The sequence below is a fragment of the Phacochoerus africanus genome, chromosome 2 (genome assembly GCF_016906955.1).
Source record: "Phacochoerus africanus isolate WHEZ1 chromosome 2, ROS_Pafr_v1, whole genome shotgun sequence".
Taxonomy (NCBI): domain Eukaryota; kingdom Metazoa; phylum Chordata; class Mammalia; order Artiodactyla; family Suidae; genus Phacochoerus; species Phacochoerus africanus.
The window spans coordinates 231,151,720-231,169,896 of NC_062545.1; the positions used below are offsets into that span (position 1 = coordinate 231,151,720).

The window sequence follows — 18,177 nt, forward strand, 5'->3', positions numbered from 1 at the left end:
CACATCCTGTATACCCATGTCAGATCAGTCTTTCTAAAATATCAAATAAGGATGCCATTTCCTTGATCATTGGTTACTCAATTGCCTCCATGAGCTTCTAGGCTCTCACAGCTTTCCTGAAGGAAGCATTCCACATATCCTTATGTCATTACTCACCCCATGAATTGTACCTCCATGAGGCCAAATCTTAACACTACGCAAGGATATAATAACCATTTCAAGTCTTACTTCTTCGAAGAGATTATGAAGTCCTCATTAATGGCCTATTTTTCTGAAATTTCCTTATTATTGTCCCTCATTTGAGCTTTATGCAAATGAAAAGGAATGTTCATGAGAAGCCTTACAAAGTACTTGAAACTTAGAAAGATATATGTTAGTTTTCTTCCCAATCAGAAGGTAACATTCCTAGCCGCAAGAAATAATTTCTTCTGTGTGTCACTCTTTGTGGTTTGCCAACCATTGTATTAACAGTGGGTAATGGCTCTATATCAGGTGAGCCATGGATGTTTGGTGTAGTTGGATGAAATAACCATATCTTTGCAACCTCAAATAACTACTGAGTTTAAAAATACACTCACTTGAAGTAAGGTCAACCAGATTTCTCTTCCTTTTTTTATGTGAATTTAAGGAAAAAACAAAAATAAAGTACACTTAAATTAAGATTTATCTAAAAATAATATGTGAATAAATCACAATTAAGACTTTTGGCTGCTGGTTTATCAAGATCCCAGTCTGGTAATTGTTCCAGTTTTATGCCAAATAGATCTAGGCTGGGGCGCAAGCATATAGCAGTCTAATCTTTGATTAGCTTTTACCCAAAGGCCCTTGTAGTACATTTCTTATCTTGTTTTCATCCCTGTCCAAACAATCGTAGTTTCTTAAAAACAAGCACAGTGGTGATCTATGTATACCCAGGAAAACAAGGCTAAGTCTCCCCAAAGTGGTAAAGTAGTTTTTCTACCTCCATTCAAGAAATACTTGTCAATTACCTTATGTCCATTTTTTGCCAATTATAGACGTGTTGGAAGCAAATAAAAGACGAATGGCCAGAGAATAGGAAAAAATAATTTGACATGTTTCTCTCTTTTTAAATGACCTTGAGATAAAGCAGACATATTTCCTTATCTTAACTCTGTAGAATTTAAAAGATGATAAAAAGTATGTATTTCATATATGCATACATAATACACCATATACACACACATCCATGTGTAATGAAGTACATTGTATGTAGAAGAACTAAGCAGTGGTTTCCTAAACTTCTTACTTCATCTCTGTAATGATGAGCCTGTCTGACTATCTACAGCTGCTGACCAAACCCATCCCTAGGGGTGCTTTGAAGTGCACACCTTGCAGACATCAAGTATCGGTGTCTGGAAACTTTCCACATGCAAATCTTCAGTGGTGCTGGTGAAGGCTGGCGTCTTTGGATCTGGCTGGAGTTGATAGTAGAGCTTGAAATTTTAGGGAAAACAAGAGAAAACTAAAAACAAACTGTGCAGAATAAGGTTGCAGGGCTTTTCTGCCCCCTCAGCGTCTGCATTTTGCACAAGGAGACAAAAGGAAGCACTACAACTATAATTCTGATCCTCTAAGAATTTATGGTGCCTTTCACACTGAAATCTAATGAAGAGATAGATGTCTGAGAAAGGGAATAAGGAAAGGGAAGAAATGGGTAATTCTGGAAGCATCTTGGCTTTCATCTGTTGAGAAGTTAAGGTATAGAAATGCTGACATAGGAGTCAGAAGAGTATTACTTTTTCTGCTTTTCATGCTTATGAATCTTACATGTTATGTTTTCCTATTTAGCTGTTTATCTCTAAAAGAAGCAGTACATTACATTATGCATTATGCATGTGTGATGGGATGTGTTTCATGCCTTCCTCCCATTCCACACATTTGGCCTGCTTGGTTCGAGGAGTAGGTACAGGAGGCACAGGGTCCCTGATGGGAGCTGTTATTTCAGATCAGGTGGTTCCATGCAATGAGGATCAAATAACCCAAAGGTGCAAGGACTCCAGCAGCTGCAGGAGCTCTTTGATCTCAGTCAGAGTTTCAACCCAACCCACAGATCAAGCAACCCCCCTCAAGACAGGAATTTGCATTGGCGTAACAACTTCTCAGTCTGGTGGTTTATTCTTAGGCGGGATAGCCACAGCCTGACTGATGGCAGAGGACACCCCACAGTCATGATTGGCATTAAGTTCTCCTGCAGTCTGCACTTTTCCCCTTATTTCTGCCATGTCAACCACAAATGCCCATCCTCTGCTGCCACCTTATGCTGCACACTGCCCATGCCAGGGCTGCTAGTTTCCTCACTGCCCTGATGAACCACAGGTAGATCTGATCAGATTGTTTAACTGGAAGGCTCTGTCCTGGCCCCTGGATATCTTCCCAGCATCTTCATCTGACTGAACCCAATGTGGGCTTCATCTCTGAATCCAAAGCCCAGTCCAAATGTCACCTTCTCCTCTTGGGACATCTTACCTGACTTAAAATTTCAGTTAACATTTATTGAATACTTTCTATACAGCAGCCTCTATTAAGTTGCTTTGCATCCACTGTCTTTTTACTGCTTTCTTTTTTACACATACAGTGATTGCACAATTAGTATTTCTGTTCCTTAGTGAAATTATAGTTATTCTTGTCTCATCTCCTGTCTCCCTGAGAATATGTAGCATTGCTTTTCAACCCTCACTGTGTTAAATACATGGTAGATGCTGCAAACCCTATGAGCGATAACATAATTAATGGATGTTATTAGCTTTTATTGGTGAAATGTATTAAAATTGACCCTTTCTAACTATTGAATAATGAAACCTCATTTACCAAGGATCCGGCTTTGCTGTGACCTCCAGTGAAGGTCCCAGACAAAGCTCAGATCTGGCATTGCTGTGGCTGTGGTGTAGGCCAGCAGCTGCAGCTCCAGTTTGACCCCTAGCCCAGGAACTTCCATATGCTGCAGGTGTGGCCATAAAAAAGTGAAAAAAAAGTACATGTAAATATACCTTCTGGACAACATTTTTTATTCTACTGTCTTCTGACTAGTCCAAGCAGGGAAGCCTTTGGGTTACTTGGAATAAAAACTAGCTATACTTCTGGTGTAAGGCGGTACCACTTTTCAGTTTGTCTGCATAAACAGTCATGCAGCCTAAGAGAACTATAATGATAAACAAGTTTTTCAAATTCCCTTTATTAAGCTTGTCAAGCATCATTCTACCAAGTGATAAATTTACTTTCTCAAATACACTTCGTAACTATGCTTCAAAATCTTTATTTATTCCCTATACATGCTTTGTTCTCTCGATGTCTTTCTAAATATTGAATTCATCAAGTTTTGCATTTGGCACAGTGCTTGCAAAGAGTTTCCACTTCATCATCATAAAGTTATTTTCAGGCTCAGGATTTGCTCTGATCTTGGCATGAGAAATATGCATAAAACTGCCTTAGTTATGGAATAGCCATTATCACAGTAGTTGTTTGCGTGGCATACATGCTATACAGGTAATCATAAATCTTTAAACCGTGACCATTGGCTGTATACTTGAATGCATTTTGAGTGTTAATGATGACTTTCTAGAAGTCAAGAACAAAAAAAGGACCTCCTAATTCCCCCTTATAAGTCTCGTTTAAATACTTCATGCCTCTTAGTGAATTAAATAAAATTTCTCTGACCAGTTACATTCGTTCACTTCATCGATGAAGTGTGTGTATAGAAGCTCGTCCCTAAGCCAAGTGCTCTGCAGCCACTGGAGAAAAGTCCTCCTTGGAGCATGGTCACAGAGTAGTGGGCAAGACTTGACTCAAACGGGCAACAAAATAAAAAATCAGTGTTTCTGAATTTATAGTTTGAGTGTGAACCTGCGGATTTTATCAAAAATTATTACGTCAGTTATATTTCAAAAAAATTGCTAGTGCCACCAAACCATTTAATGGCTATTTTCCCTGTTGACACCATGTTTTGAAGGAGCTTATCTGCCCACCACATTCATTGTGTAATTATTTTCTCATTAGTATTTACCAAACAGATAACTGCCAGTCAGAATACATGAGTTGATATATTGCCAGCACTGCCCCTCATCTCCCCCCCAAAAAAGAAATAAATTGATTTCATTTTCTTCTTAGGCTGTGTATTATGACTGTAGACAGATACACAAGTTCCAGTATTTCAAAATACTACAAGTCTCCATTATTGACCCAATGGCTTTCATTGATCTAGAATTATTTGTTAATATTCATTTATTAATTTTTATTTATTTATTATTTATTCAGTTGTTAAAATTCTATTAATATACACCTTTTTCTGTTGACCTGCCAGTCTGTAGTTTAACTGAAGCTCTTCAGCCTCTGTTCTGAACACCTCCTTTGAGTGTTGCATAAACAGACATTATCTTTGGAGGGTAGAAATTGTACCAAAAAAGGAAACGAATTTAAGGCCTTCATCATGGTGGCTTTCTACTTAATTCAAGTGGTTGTTTAATAGTCATGAAGTGTTTGTTGTATTTGATGACCCCATATGTTAATTTATATCCCTAAGGTTGTTCATTTATGTCCTCAAGGTTGACAGTTATTGGAGGGGGAGAATGAGATAGGGAACAGCAGCATGTACAGCTGAGCTGGGGCCTAGGCAGCCATTTGCAAACTATTCAAAGCCCTTTCCCTCCCCTAGACCCTACCAAGCATCTTCCCCACCCCGCTCATATCAACCAAATCTCTCACCTTATTTCCCTAAAACTAAATTAAATGATGAATTATACCGGTTTAACAGCCCTTGACACCAACATGGAGATAGATATTTGGTACCATGAAGAATTGGAGAACCTAGCATAGCATCTTCATCAATAATTTCAGTCCCTCTAGGGAAAGACAATGCCTTAGAGTGTTCATGATGAAATGATAGAAACTGTGATTGAGTGATAAGTGACAACTTAGGGTTTTCACGAACTTCAACACAATATTTCCACAGTTTGGTTTCCTTAATCCCCAATTTTACATTTCTCCTCTGTCATGTGGGTTACTTTTTATCTATTTTAATTAAGGAGGCAAACTTACCTCACATAATATAATGTACATAAACTAAATGACAGAAATGTTAATAGCAGTTACCCATTTGTGATGAGGTTATTGATGTGTTGTTTTTTCAATAAACATACATTAGTTTTTAATCACAAAAATATAATTTATAATGAAAGTTGCAAAAGTACATGCATAAAAATCCTACATATATCCTTGTCATAGCAAAGTAATTTTATTGTTTTACTCCGTATGTCCTGTCTGGCTGAGCACTTGATAGTAATGAGCCCTTCCCTTTGTATAGACTTTACTCAGATTTTCTCATGTGGGACTTAAGAGTATTGATCAATTTAGTAATGGTGATGGGATAAATAATAGTATCCCCAAATATTGTAATAAATAATAATACCCCAAGGAAATTGTGGGTTAGCTATTTTATCTTCTTTGCCAAGAATTGTGTGACTAGCGAATAGCAGAAATGTAACAGTATTTCTGAATCCTAGCATAGTTTTCCCTTTTCATATGCTATAATTTCCTCCCATATGAATAAAGTTCTCCTAACTCCCATGAAATATATAAAGAAATATAAGTCCTAGTCCCCACCATTAAGCAGTTTATAGTACATTTGGGATAAAAAGACAAAGGCTGACAGAGAGTTAATTACCTATTCAATTGATGACACAGGTAAAAAGTACAGCACATAATACAATTCCTGGCACATAGAAGGCACTCAGGAACTGTTGGCTAGGTGGATGGATATATGGATGGATGACTAGATGGCCAGAAGGGCAAATGGATCAACAAATTAAGTGAAGTGATAGGACTAGAAAGGAGAAAAGTTCATTCATCACAGACAGTTGAATTTCAGTATGTGTCTGTCCATTGATCTTTTTTTTTTTTTAATGGCTGCATCCATGTCACATGGAAGTTGTCAGGTCAGGGACTGAATCCACCGCAGCTGCTACAATGCTGGATCCTTTAACCCACTGCACCAGGCTGCAGATCAAACCCACAACTCCACAGGAATCTGAGCTGCTGCAGTGGGATTCTTAACCAACTGTGCCGCAGTGGGAACTCCTCTCTTGATTTTTACTCATCAGAGACTATTTCAAGAAGGAGAAGATAGACTAGCTAGGTCTTCAGGAACTTGCAGGAGTGGAATTTGACTCTCCAGAGAGGGTAAATGAGGGAACTGCAGCTTGAGAGTTCAGCCTTAACAAAGGCAGTAAAGTGATAGGACTAGGAACTATAAAAGTATGACTCACTAATGCAGAAGTTTTGGTGAGGAGGTTGTTTTGAAAGTAGAAGGGAACTGCATCACAGAACATCTTGAATTTCAAGCCAAGTATTTAAATAATCCATAAGCATGGGCAGCTATCGATGTTTTTGAATAAGTAATTCATGTTATAAGGAAAATGTTTTAGGCAACAAATCTAATTGAAGTGTGACTTTGTGTTAAATATAAAGATATGAGACAGTTTAATACAAGGTGGGGATTTTAAATATTCCACTGGGATTTTTAGTGTTTTTAGAAAATGTTGCACACATAGATATTACTCAGTGATTAATGAATCCGACCAGGGACCATGAGGTTTCGGGTTCGATCCCTGGCCTTGCTCAGTGGATTACGGATCCCGTGTTGCTGTGAGCTGTGTTGTAGGTTGCAGATGTGGTTCAGATCCCACGTTGCTGTGGCTGTGGTATAGGCTGGTTCCTCAGCTCCAATTGGAACCCTAGCCTGGGAACCTCCACATGCCACAGGTACAGCCTTAGGAAAAAACAAAAAAATAAATAAAATAAAATAAAATATTCCTACACGTAATTGAAGTTTCTAAGACAGTTATGTGAAATTTTGCTTTGGATCAATAGGTACTCTCACTGAAAACTAAGTTTACAACATTCAAGGATAAGAAACTCCCATAAAAGTCTAGAGGGCTCCAAATATTTCATGCATAAAGCTTAATAAATTTTTCATATGTTAGAGGAAAGGTAATGATTTATGTCTTCCAGGATTTGCAACCTAAATACAAGACATGACAGAAAATTGATATTGGTCTTTCTTGCATGTTAGTTCTCCGTGCACTAGGAGAAGCTGTCACTTCTCTTTAAACCTACTAATTATCTTACAAAAATTTTAATGTTAGCAGTTGAATAAATGTGGCTAACAACGAGGCCTGGGAGAAAATTTATGTGGGTTAGAATTTGGCTCAGCCATTGAATTGCTAGTCAATCTTAGCCAAGATGCTCTCTTTCTTTAGTTTTCTCATCCACGAATCATGATGGTGGCACTAAACATCTTAAGATTGTTGGGAGAATTAAATGTAAAAATACGGATTTGTGCCATGCCTATCATAAATGATAACATGTTACTGGTTATAATATACAATCAATGAATGATATGCATTCATCTTATTTTCTTCTTTTGATTGTTTATCTGTTTTATCTGCTTATTTAATCATTGCTGGAAAGCAAGCTTGGCTTCCACAGGGATGTTTCTGGGTTCTCTACTGAGTGAAATTATTACTCAACATATATAGCATAGGTTGCTGCTAACCACGTTGAAGCTGACCAACCTCTTGCCTTCCATAGTGAGTCATCTCTATGGATTTGGACTGATGGATGCAGAAGCCATGGTGATGGAGGCGGAGAAGTGGACCACTGTTCCCCAGCAGCACGTGTGTGTGGAGAGCACAGATCGACAAATCAAGTAATGTTTGCTGCCAGCAGACAGCAGAACACTTCCCTAAGCGAGAGCAGACCAGCTCTTGAGACAGCCCTTTGCAGCACTCAGAGGCTTAAAATGTCATGTCGTTTTTTTTCCTAGTATAATTATAAAATTCTAATAGAATGCCTAAGACTCTAAATGGTTAAATCCACACTAGTATACCACTAGTATAATCCATATAAGAATGTCTTACAAAGGGACAGTGGGAGTTAGAGGTGAGCATTCTTCAAGTTTTCCCTCAGTATTTCTGTTTGATGGTACAGTATTCTCCAGAAGTTTCTGTACTCCCAAATGAAACCTTATGTTTTGGAAACTTAACCACATACCATGTAGTTCTCCAAAGAGTGGTGCTGAATGCGTGGTAAATTGAGATTACAGTTTACCCAGATTCCAGGGCTGTTCACTTGTTTCAGAGGCACAAACTTGGAGGCTGTGCTAACAGGATTTACCAAGTGAATCCAAAGACTAGGATTCATTTTGGTGATTTTATTATTTTACTCTTGGCTTTCTTTTTAGAAAGCACAGAAAAATACATAGGAACCTTATAGTCAAACTAGAGCCACTGCAATTCTTGAGGAAATTGTTAGGAAGCAGAAATAAATGGACTAAATTTTTTCCCATTCTACCCATTTTATAGCAAAGAATAAGAGAGGAAAAAAAGTAGGAGTAAACAGTTGACCAATATTTACTGAGCTCTTACTAGAAGGTCAAGCCATATGCTAGAAACCTAATGTGCATTTTCTTCTGAAAATTTTATAACAACTTGGGTATTATCCCCTTTTGACAAAAGGGGAAATGGGATGAAATTGAATAGTTGTTTATTCATTCACAAGTTCATTTACCAATTTGGCAACTATTTTTCTTACATTTAATGGATATCAAGCACTGGGGTAGATATTAAGGATGAAAATGGGAATAATAAATGCTGCGTGACCTTGTGGAGCTTAGAGTCTAATGAGAGAGTCAATCCAAATTAATACAATAAGGAGGTAATTTTAAATTATCATAAATGAATGCTGAAAATAAAGAGGATAGAAAATGAAAGGTGAGCAACCATGTTTCTCTTATGGTTCAATGATGGTCTCAGAGAGTGAAATTTAAGCTTTGACCATGAAAGAAGAAGAGTCACCCAAAGGAACAGCAACAAAGAAGAGCCAGGAGCAGGGTAGTGTATGCAGTGTCCCTCAGGTGGGAAACTTGAATTATCCCAGAACTGGAACCAGGGCTAGTGTGGCTGGACCCCAGGGTTCCAGGGGGGACAGTGGTACAGGAAGAAGTTAGCAAAGAAGAACAAGAACCTGAGACAAAAGGATGCGTCTGCTCTGGGGTTAAGAGCAAGGAAATGGTACACAAATGATTTGAATGAGGATCATGGTAACCGCCAAGCCTCCACTGTACTCCACTACCCTATACGGTGGTTCACAAAGTGGATTCCATAGACATGGGAACTTACTAGAAATGCACATCCTTGTGATCCACCCCAGCCTTACTCAGTCAGATACGCTGGGGCCAGCAGTCTGCTTTAACAAGATTGATAGCCACTACCTACACACAGATAAAAGAACCTTAATTCCCCCTTTCCTCTCCCTTGTACCTTTCCCACTGTCTAACCAGCATGGCTCCTTTAAATGGCTTAATCATTTGGATGGCAGTGCTGTGTCCTTTAATATCCAGTGATCAGCTGCTTTCATTACATCACAATCCTTCCAGGCCCAAGCGTTCAACTCACTAAACTCTGCTGTGTACTTTGCTCAAACTCCCCTCTCTGTGTTGCAGGACCATTCGCCCCAACAGTGCAGTGCGCTCCATCTACAAAGCCTCGGGGTGCTCTGATAACCCCAACCACCACGTCAACTACCTGGAACATGTAGTTGTGCGCATAACCATCACCCACCCCCGGAGGGGAGACCTGGCCATCTACCTGACCTCGCCCTCAGGAACCAGGTCCCAGCTTTTAGCCAACAGGTACAGTGATGGTCCTTGACAACCAGGGTGTAAGGGGTTACACCAACACTGAGATAATCTTTAAGGTTGAAAAAGTCACCTGATCTTTATTATGTATTTATTTAATAATTTATTTATTTTCATCTTTTGTCTTTTTAGGGCCGCTCTGGCGGCATATGGAGGTTCCCAGGCTAGGGATCGAATTGGAGCTTCAGCCACCGGCCTGCACCACAGCCACAGCAACACAGGATCGGAGCTGTGACTGCAAACTACACCATGGTTCACGGCAATGCCAGATCCTTAACCCACATAACCAGGCCAGGAATCGAACCCACGTCCTCATGGTTGCTGTTGGGTTCATTAACCACTGAGCCACGACACAAACTCCTTTTATTTTTTAAAGAAGTCGGGGACTGTGCATGTACGTGTATTGTAGAATCATGATTTCTATGCAATTTTTAAAGGTTACTTTCAATTTATAGTTATTACAAAATATTTACTCTATTCCTCATGTTGTGAATACATCCTTGAGCCTATCTTCCAACCAGTAATTTGTACCTCCCACTCCCTCATCCATAAACTGCTCTTCCCTGTCTTCCCACTCATAACCACTAGTTTATTCTCTATATCTGTGAATCTGCTTCTTTTTTGTTTTATTCACTAGTTTTTAGACTCCACACATAAGCGATATCATACAGTATTTGTTTTTCTCTTATTTCACTTAGCCTAATGCTCTCCAAGTCTACCATGTTGCCAAAATGGCAAAATTTCATTCTTCTTTATGACTGAGTAGTATTCTATTATACATATATACAACAGCTTCTTTATCCATTCATCTATTGATGGATACTTACTGCTTCTATATTTTGCCAATTGTAAATAATGCTGCTATGAACACTGGGGTATATGTATGTTTTTGAATAACAATCTAATTAAAAAATGGGCAGAAGAAATGAATAGACATTTTTCCAAAGAGGAAATGCAGATGGTCAACAGGCACATGAAAAGATGCTCAACACTGCTAATCATTGGAAATGCAAATCAGAATGACAATGAGATATCACCTCACACATGTCAGAACTGCTGTCATCAAAATGAACACAAATGACAAATGTTAGCCAGGGTGTGGAGAAAGGGGAACCCTTGTACACTGCTGGTGAGAATGTCGTTTGGTGAAGCCACCATAGAAAATAGCATGGGAGTTTCAAAAAACTAAAAGACAGAATTACCATATAACCCAGCAATTCCACTCCTAGGTATATATCTGAAAAGAACAACAACAAAAACCCAAAACACTAATTTGAAAAGATACAGCTATTCTTTAATTACTAACTAGGCCCTAAGAACCAAGGAGGCAGCAGTGGGTATGAGGGGAGCACCACGTAGATGACATGACAGGACGGTCATAGCTCTCACTGCCCACACATAAGCAGATAGTGTGAAGCTGCCCAGAATCTGTAGGCATGGAATAGTATGACATTTACGAGTTGGGTAATATTAAAAGGACGCTGCAGAAAAATTGAAGGCCACTTGTTGTTCTTTATCCCTAAAAAAATAAATGCAGATCACTAACTCCTTAGGCCTCTGAGATGTTCTCCTCTGCCATTAAGCGTCAGCTGGCCTGGCATTTGTTAGAGATTAAATGAATGCTCTTGCCTGAGTACTTTCTAAAGTTAATTCTATTTGTTTTATTTTTATTTATTTATTTATTTATTTTTGCTCTTTAGGGCTGCATCTGTGGCATATGGCAATTCCCAGGCTAGGGGTTGAATCAGAGCTACAGTTGTTGGCCTATGCCACAGCCACAGCAATTCAAGAACCAAGCCGAGTCTGCCACCTACAACACAGTTCACAGCAACACTGGAGCCCCAACTCACTGAGTGAGGCCAGGGATCAAACCTGCCCTGTCATGGATTCTAGTGAGATTCCTTTCTGCTGCGCCACAATAGGAACAAATTCTCTTTGTTTTAAATTTTTTTTTTTTTCCCTACAGAGAGCCAGTTAGTAAATGTTTTGATCTTTGCAGGCCTTGTTTTTGCTGCATCTACTCTACTCTGCCCTTAGAGTGCAAAAGCCACTGTAAGCAATATAAATGACCATGCATGGCTGTCCTCCAATAAATCTTTATATAGAGAAGCAGGCCGAAGAGCAGGATTTAGCTTACAGACTGACTGTAGTTTGCTAACCCCTGTTTTAAAGGTTGGCCTTTTAGTCTTTATTGGCCAAGAGGGTACTCAGTCTCTCGTAGTAGCCTCTTGCCTTCTTCCCACTCCCTTCAAACATTTATCCAGCAAGTAATTGTATTGCCAGGACCCTGCTGAAAGGCCAGAATGTTCTAGTACAAGTTTTCTTTGCTCCATTAGGTTTTTGAGTGGTTGAGAGCATAGGTAGGGGGTACTTATCAACAAGTGGGACCAGATGGGGAAATGTCAGGTTGTCTCATACACTCCATTCCCATTATGGTTCTAAAATACAAGCCACAGCCAGAGGCCTAAAAATTTTAATCTGAGGTTTTTCTCCAGGAGGAACATTTAATGGGAGCTAAAACCTTACTGTCAATGGCACATACCATCCACGTGAAAGCCAACCGTTTATCTCAACATGGCCACCTGTCCACATGCCAGGTGACCACAGCAGTAATGATCTCTAAGATATTGTCAACAGGCCAGACGAGTTGAGAAGCCAAGGCCAGCGCATGGCTGCAGAGCTGAAAGTGAAACTGAGCAATTGCCAGTTGCTTTTCAAAATCCCCAAACTTCATCTGCTCTAGGACAGTGAGAAAAAGAGCAAGAGCGTTGCTAGGTGATAGTGACTAGGAGTACAGATTCCAAAATCTTTCATGCATTTTATTTCTGTGCTTGGAAGATTTCTTGTGTTCTTTCTTAAAATCTAAAGTCTTCCTTTAGGGCACAGGGAAACCTGGGCTTAGTACTTCATGAATCCCAGCTTTGCCAGGGTTAGTGTACAAAGGTGCGAGGAACAGAAGGATGCTTTGGCATCAGGTCACTGGGCAGATCCTCCTCCATCTGCAGATAGGGGTCTCAGCTGTCGCCAGGTCATTGTCACTCCTTGCCTGAGGTTTTTCAACATCAGGCAAGGCCTTCAGATGTACAATCCCATGGTTCACGGAGATGACACCAGCTGTGGATACTGAAGCCAGGGAAGACCTTTTTGTCACTCTTCTTTTTTCTTCTTTTCTTTACTGCTGTTCATCTGCAGGGAACTTGAAGTATCCAGGTGATAGTTGTTGTACACTGGGACATACAAAGTTTGGCGTCACACATGTGCCACTCTTCTCCCTGGAGCCCCCTCTGTTGTAGGAAAACATTCCTTCCACAGTTGCTGTTTGCTTGTTAAACTCAGTCCCTTCAGCCTTTCTAGGCTCTTCCTACATATTTCGTTATTTCTTGCTGGCTTCCCTGGAAAGGACTTCCATGAAGAATCTTGTGAGCAGAGGGCCTGTGGGTTCCATCACAGGCACTTGGTGGATTACAGTGTCACTGCCTCAATCTCACATGCATTTTTCACCAGCAGATAGCCTCTTTGCTCTTTGTGAAGTGCTGAACCCAAAAGTGCCCCACAACCTGTGTCAGAGAAGAAGCATTTCAGACATTTGGTGACTGGTCTTTGAGGCTTAGCTCATTCTCCTCTGTTGTGGCCCCCCGGGAATGAGGTTTGCACCCAGAGTGTGCCTTCTTGGTCCGGAGCATTTCAAGTGCTGCTCTTTTGTCTTTTTGCCATCTCTTCACTGAAATAGCTAGTCCCCACCAAAAAGGTAGACCGGTTAGAGTGGAGGGCAGGGACTGAAGGCACCAAGAGATGTAAAAGGTATTAGGGATTCACTTGTCCTTGGCTCCCCCAAAACCACTGCTCTGAGCATCTGACCCTTTAAATGTAAAACAGCTGCACCCAATCCCAAAACCATGTCTGGCCACCTTCCAGGGCCTGGTTCCCCTGTCCTTGTACTTGATGCTAGTAGCACCCTTTCTGCCAGGCAGCTATGGTTTCTTTTAGCATTTTCTTCCTTCTGGCATATTCCAAAGTTTTAATTTTATGAGAGGAAATCTCTACTCAAAACCTCCCAGCCTCTGACCTCATGGGCGAGGAATCCTAGTGTCTTCTCCCCTTGGCCCTGTTTCAAAGCGCATTCCCAGGCTTGGGAGCTGAGGGCAAGAAGCACAGACAGGGAAGGCCTGGGGGTGAAGAAAAGGCCTGCTTTGCACCTGGAGGACCTCACATGGGCCTGCAGGATGGTAATAGCTTTCCTCAAGGAAAAGGTGATTAGCTCAGGGTTTAGAGGGAACTTTTTTTCAGAGATTATTAATGAGGGCAATAAATTGTTCCCCTCTGGGACACCATCTTTCAAAGAAATCAAGATTTCTAAGAAGGGGAGTTCCTGTCGTGACGCAGTGGAAACAATCCAACTAGGAACCAAGAGATTGAGGGTTTGATCCCTGGCCTCACTCAATGGGTTAAGGATCTGGCATTGCTGTGGCTGTGGCGTAGGCCAGCAGCTAGAGCTCCGATTAGACCCCTAGCCTGGGAACCTCCACATGCCACAGGTGCAGCCCTAAAATGACAAAAGACAAAACATAACAAAACAAAAAATTCTAAGAAGGACTATATAAGCAAAGAACACTGTGCAGTGAAAAGGCAAATTCTGAAATGTTTAAAACAAAGGTTCTCTTGTGGGGGTCATTTGAGATGAAGAGGCAGAACTCTGGTGACACAGAATTGTCCCTTTTTGACCTCTCCTATTCCTTTATGAGGGGTGACTCCTCATAGTGGACAATGTATTGGCCATTGTGAGAAAGAAGGATGCTGGGATCCAGCCCATACTCAAAATCCGTGCTCTCTCAGTGTCATCTCCCCTTTATGATGCAAAAGCTAGACTCCTGGACAAGGAGGATAAACCAGGAAAGAAAGCTGACAGGAAGGCAACCCCCTTCCTGTATTATCTCCATTTCAGTTTTGACTAAATTTATATCCTTGTTTTGAGACTGGAACATGCTAACCCTAAGAGTAAATTCCCAAAGGAAATAAAGGGGCCAGGGTCCACTTTGCAGAAGTCTTTGTTTTCCTGGACATTTCAGTAAGGACTGTCTTCACTTTTGCTTCCCCCTCATCTCGGCAATTCTTAGGGAATGCGTTTTCCGCCAAGTCGCTGAGCACTCTGTGTGGGCCGTCTGGAGCCCCTCAGTGCCTCCCTGTCCTGCTGAAGGGCACTTGCTGGAACTCCTGTGGAGAGCAGCTGTTCCAGGAAGAAGGGTTTACCCAAGCATCTGCAGGTGCTGAGCCCTGGAAGGCAGGCACTCAGCAGCGTTCACAACTAGTCCTGCCGGAGCTGTGTGCCCCATTAGCCCAGCAGGCAAGCACCCACAGCAGGCCAGGTTGATAATTCAGTAGGTAGGGGCCCCCGAGGAATTGTAGATGTCCTGGAATGGATAAACTATTAGTTCCTTCTCTTCCCTTTGTTTTCACTGCCTTCCCACCCTTCCCCTCCTCTTCTTGGCCTGTCCACCCTACCTAACCAAAAAAACAAAAACAAAACCCTCAGAATGGTTTACCTCTGGGAGCCTGAGGATCTAGTATGAGTGCCAGCAGTCTAGGTGGTCCCTTTTCTTTTTTAAGGCAGCACCCATGGCATATGGAAGTTCCCAGGGCAGGGATGGAATCTGAGCCACAGCCAGACCTGGAATCTTACCTGTACCTCCACAGCAACCCCAGCCACTAAAGGTGGATTCTTAAACCACTGTGCTACAGCGGGAACTCCTTGGGTCCCTTTGAAATAGACACAGGAGCAAGTTTATATGTAAGCCTTTTGAAGACATGTTCAAATTCTGCCTATGTACAAATTTTCTAACAAAAGCTTGTCCCAGTAGACCCTTTCTTCAACTGCGTTTGTTAGAATTACGAAAAGCTGCCTTTTTTTTTTTTTTCTTTCCCCTAAATCTCCCCTTCCCCCAATACAATGCCATACTGGCTCTCTGTTCCAAATTTGGGCCTTTGACTGAAAGCTGAAATTTTGCCTCTTTTTCTAAATTTGATTACAGATAAATATCTATCTCTGCTTGTAATTATGCTCTTAAATATAAAGAGGTACACTTTCTCATCTGCAAAACCTATAGGGTTCTATAATTAACTGTGTTGAAATATGGTGTTTATATTTGAATATTTTTGTCCCTGCCCATGTGTTCAGTGACAAACTATTGACATTTGTAAAGGGACACGCTATATAAATGCATGTATGGCTTGCAGTAAAAATTAGACTTTTGCAGTGAAAGTTTTACATCCCTGTAAGGTCTCACCCTAAGAAGAGGCCTCTTCTTTTATTCAAAAGAAGGTGCAGCCTTTGGAGTTATAGCTGGGATTGTCTCAATGTCACTCACTTTTACTTTCAACCTTGGAAATCTAATTTTTTCATCTGGAAAACAGTGGTATCTGCCTCCCTGTGTTGTTACAAGTAGTAAATGAGATAACATACGGCAAGTCCTGAGCACAGTGTTTAGCACAGTAAGCACTTCTAAGTACTCACCCTTATTTACACAGAGCTTTTCAAAGCACCTGGTGAATGACTCTATCAAACACAGATGGCTGGGCCTCTCTTCCAGAAAGGCTGATTCGGTAGGTCTGGGTCCAGGAGTTTGCATTGCTAATAAACTCCCAGGTGATGCTGAAGCTGCCTGTCCACAGACCACACTTTTATAAGATCACCCAGCTTTTTCAAATACATTCTTGTTTTCATGTCATCAAAAGACTTGTGAGCAGTATGCTGCTGGATGCTGTGGAAGTCATTTACAAAGGAGTTTATAATGTAAAACAGATATTTAGACAAAAGCCATCTACTATTAAAGAATAAATCTTCAAGATGATTAGGTACTTAACATCACGTACGCACAAGAAGGAATGCATTTGGGGGTTGGTGAGTAACTTAGTAATAATGTGCATGTTGACTGTTTCTTAAAAACTCATCTTGCAGAAATTCCAAACCTCTAGAACCAGTACACTTCTTTCGACCTTTCTTTTTTTTTAGTTGTTTATTTTTTACTATAGCTGATTTACAATGTTGTACCAATTTCTGGTGTATAGCAAGGTGACTCAGAGATAGATATATAGATAGATATATATATACATATATATATACATATATTTATATGGGTTTCCATCATGGTCTATCCCAGGAGATTGCATATACTTCCCTGTATTATACAGCAGAAACTTATTATCTATCCATTCTAAATATTTGTATGTATTAACCCCAAACTCCCAGTCCATCCCGCACCCTCCCCCACACCTTGGCAACCACAAGTCTGTTTTCCATGTCTGAGTCTGTTTCTTTTCTGTAGATAGGTTCCTTTTGCCATATAGTAGATTTCACATATAAGTGATATCAAATAGTATTTCTCTTTCTAATTTCCCTTAGAATGGGAATCTCTAGTTGCACCTATGTTGCAAATAGCATTATTTTCTTCTTTTTATGTCTGAGCAGTATTCCATTGTGTATATGTACCATATCTTAATTCATTCATCTGTTGATGGGCATTTAGGTTGTTTCCATGTCTTGGCTATTGTGAATAGTGCTGCAGTGAACATAGTGTTATTTGGAATTATAGTTTTCTTAAAGAAACAATTTAAATTAGGAGAGAGAAAAAAACTTAATAGTATGTTTTAAATATCCTATTTCAGAAGCAAATTTAAATAATTTTTAAAATAAACTTACAGAAGCCAAACATCTAAAGGAACTCAAAAGCTCAATTTAAACGAAGCTGAATGAATACTTCAAGCATTCTATAAACTTTATGTTAAACTGTGATGAACCACTAAAAAAAAATAGAAATCATAAAAGAGAATAAAAGAAAACTTCCTAAAATATTGATATCTAATTCTTTAGTGAACACAAATACTGTTTGGGTAGAGAGAATGATTCTGAAATTAAGATCCATTTCAATTTTAGAAATAATTATATGATAGCGCATAGCTATCAATGTTTATAAAATGTCTTGTTATTTAGTTGCTATAGCATCCTTGAAGAATGCTGTACCTTTGACTCCCTGGCTAGACTCTTCAAATGGAAGGGGGAAAAAAGTTTAATTATATGAGCTATTTCCTGAGTTAATTCCTTAAAAGGATGTACTACACTTAGTGGCAGTCCTTTCTACCAGGATTCATCCAAAGCAATTTATTTGAAAACCACTCGCGGGGATAGGGCTGTGGGGCACTATTTTAATAACTGGATGCATAATTTGTGCCACTGCATGCATACATTTCATTGAGCACAGGATTATGAAGTCAACTTGACAGAACTGGGCTTCACTGCAGTAGGAGTTGTGGGTATGAGCATCTCCTCTAACATTCAGTACACTGGCCATGCTTTACTGACATTTGATCCACACTAATAATGTTGGCATGTGTCTGTTTATTTCACTGTTGGCACAGCACAAAGGTTCAGACTTGTCAACGGACTTTTACTTGATAAAGACTGCACAATCAGAATC

The 18,177-nt window shown here is 40.1% G+C and overlaps 1 protein-coding gene across 2 annotated transcripts in view; it reads left to right on the forward strand.

The window, feature by feature from the left end:
* Positions 1–18,177, forward strand: part of PCSK5 (proprotein convertase subtilisin/kexin type 5) — a 457,211-nt gene that overhangs the window by 252,603 nt on the left and 186,431 nt on the right. For both annotated transcript variants that reach the window (XM_047767789.1, XM_047767787.1), the window contains exons 11-12: positions 7,603–7,720; positions 9,515–9,703. In XM_047767789.1, coding sequence (XP_047623745.1) covers positions 7,603–7,720; positions 9,515–9,703 — 307 coding nt within the window. The remainder of the gene's footprint in view (positions 1–7,602; positions 7,721–9,514; positions 9,704–18,177) is intronic.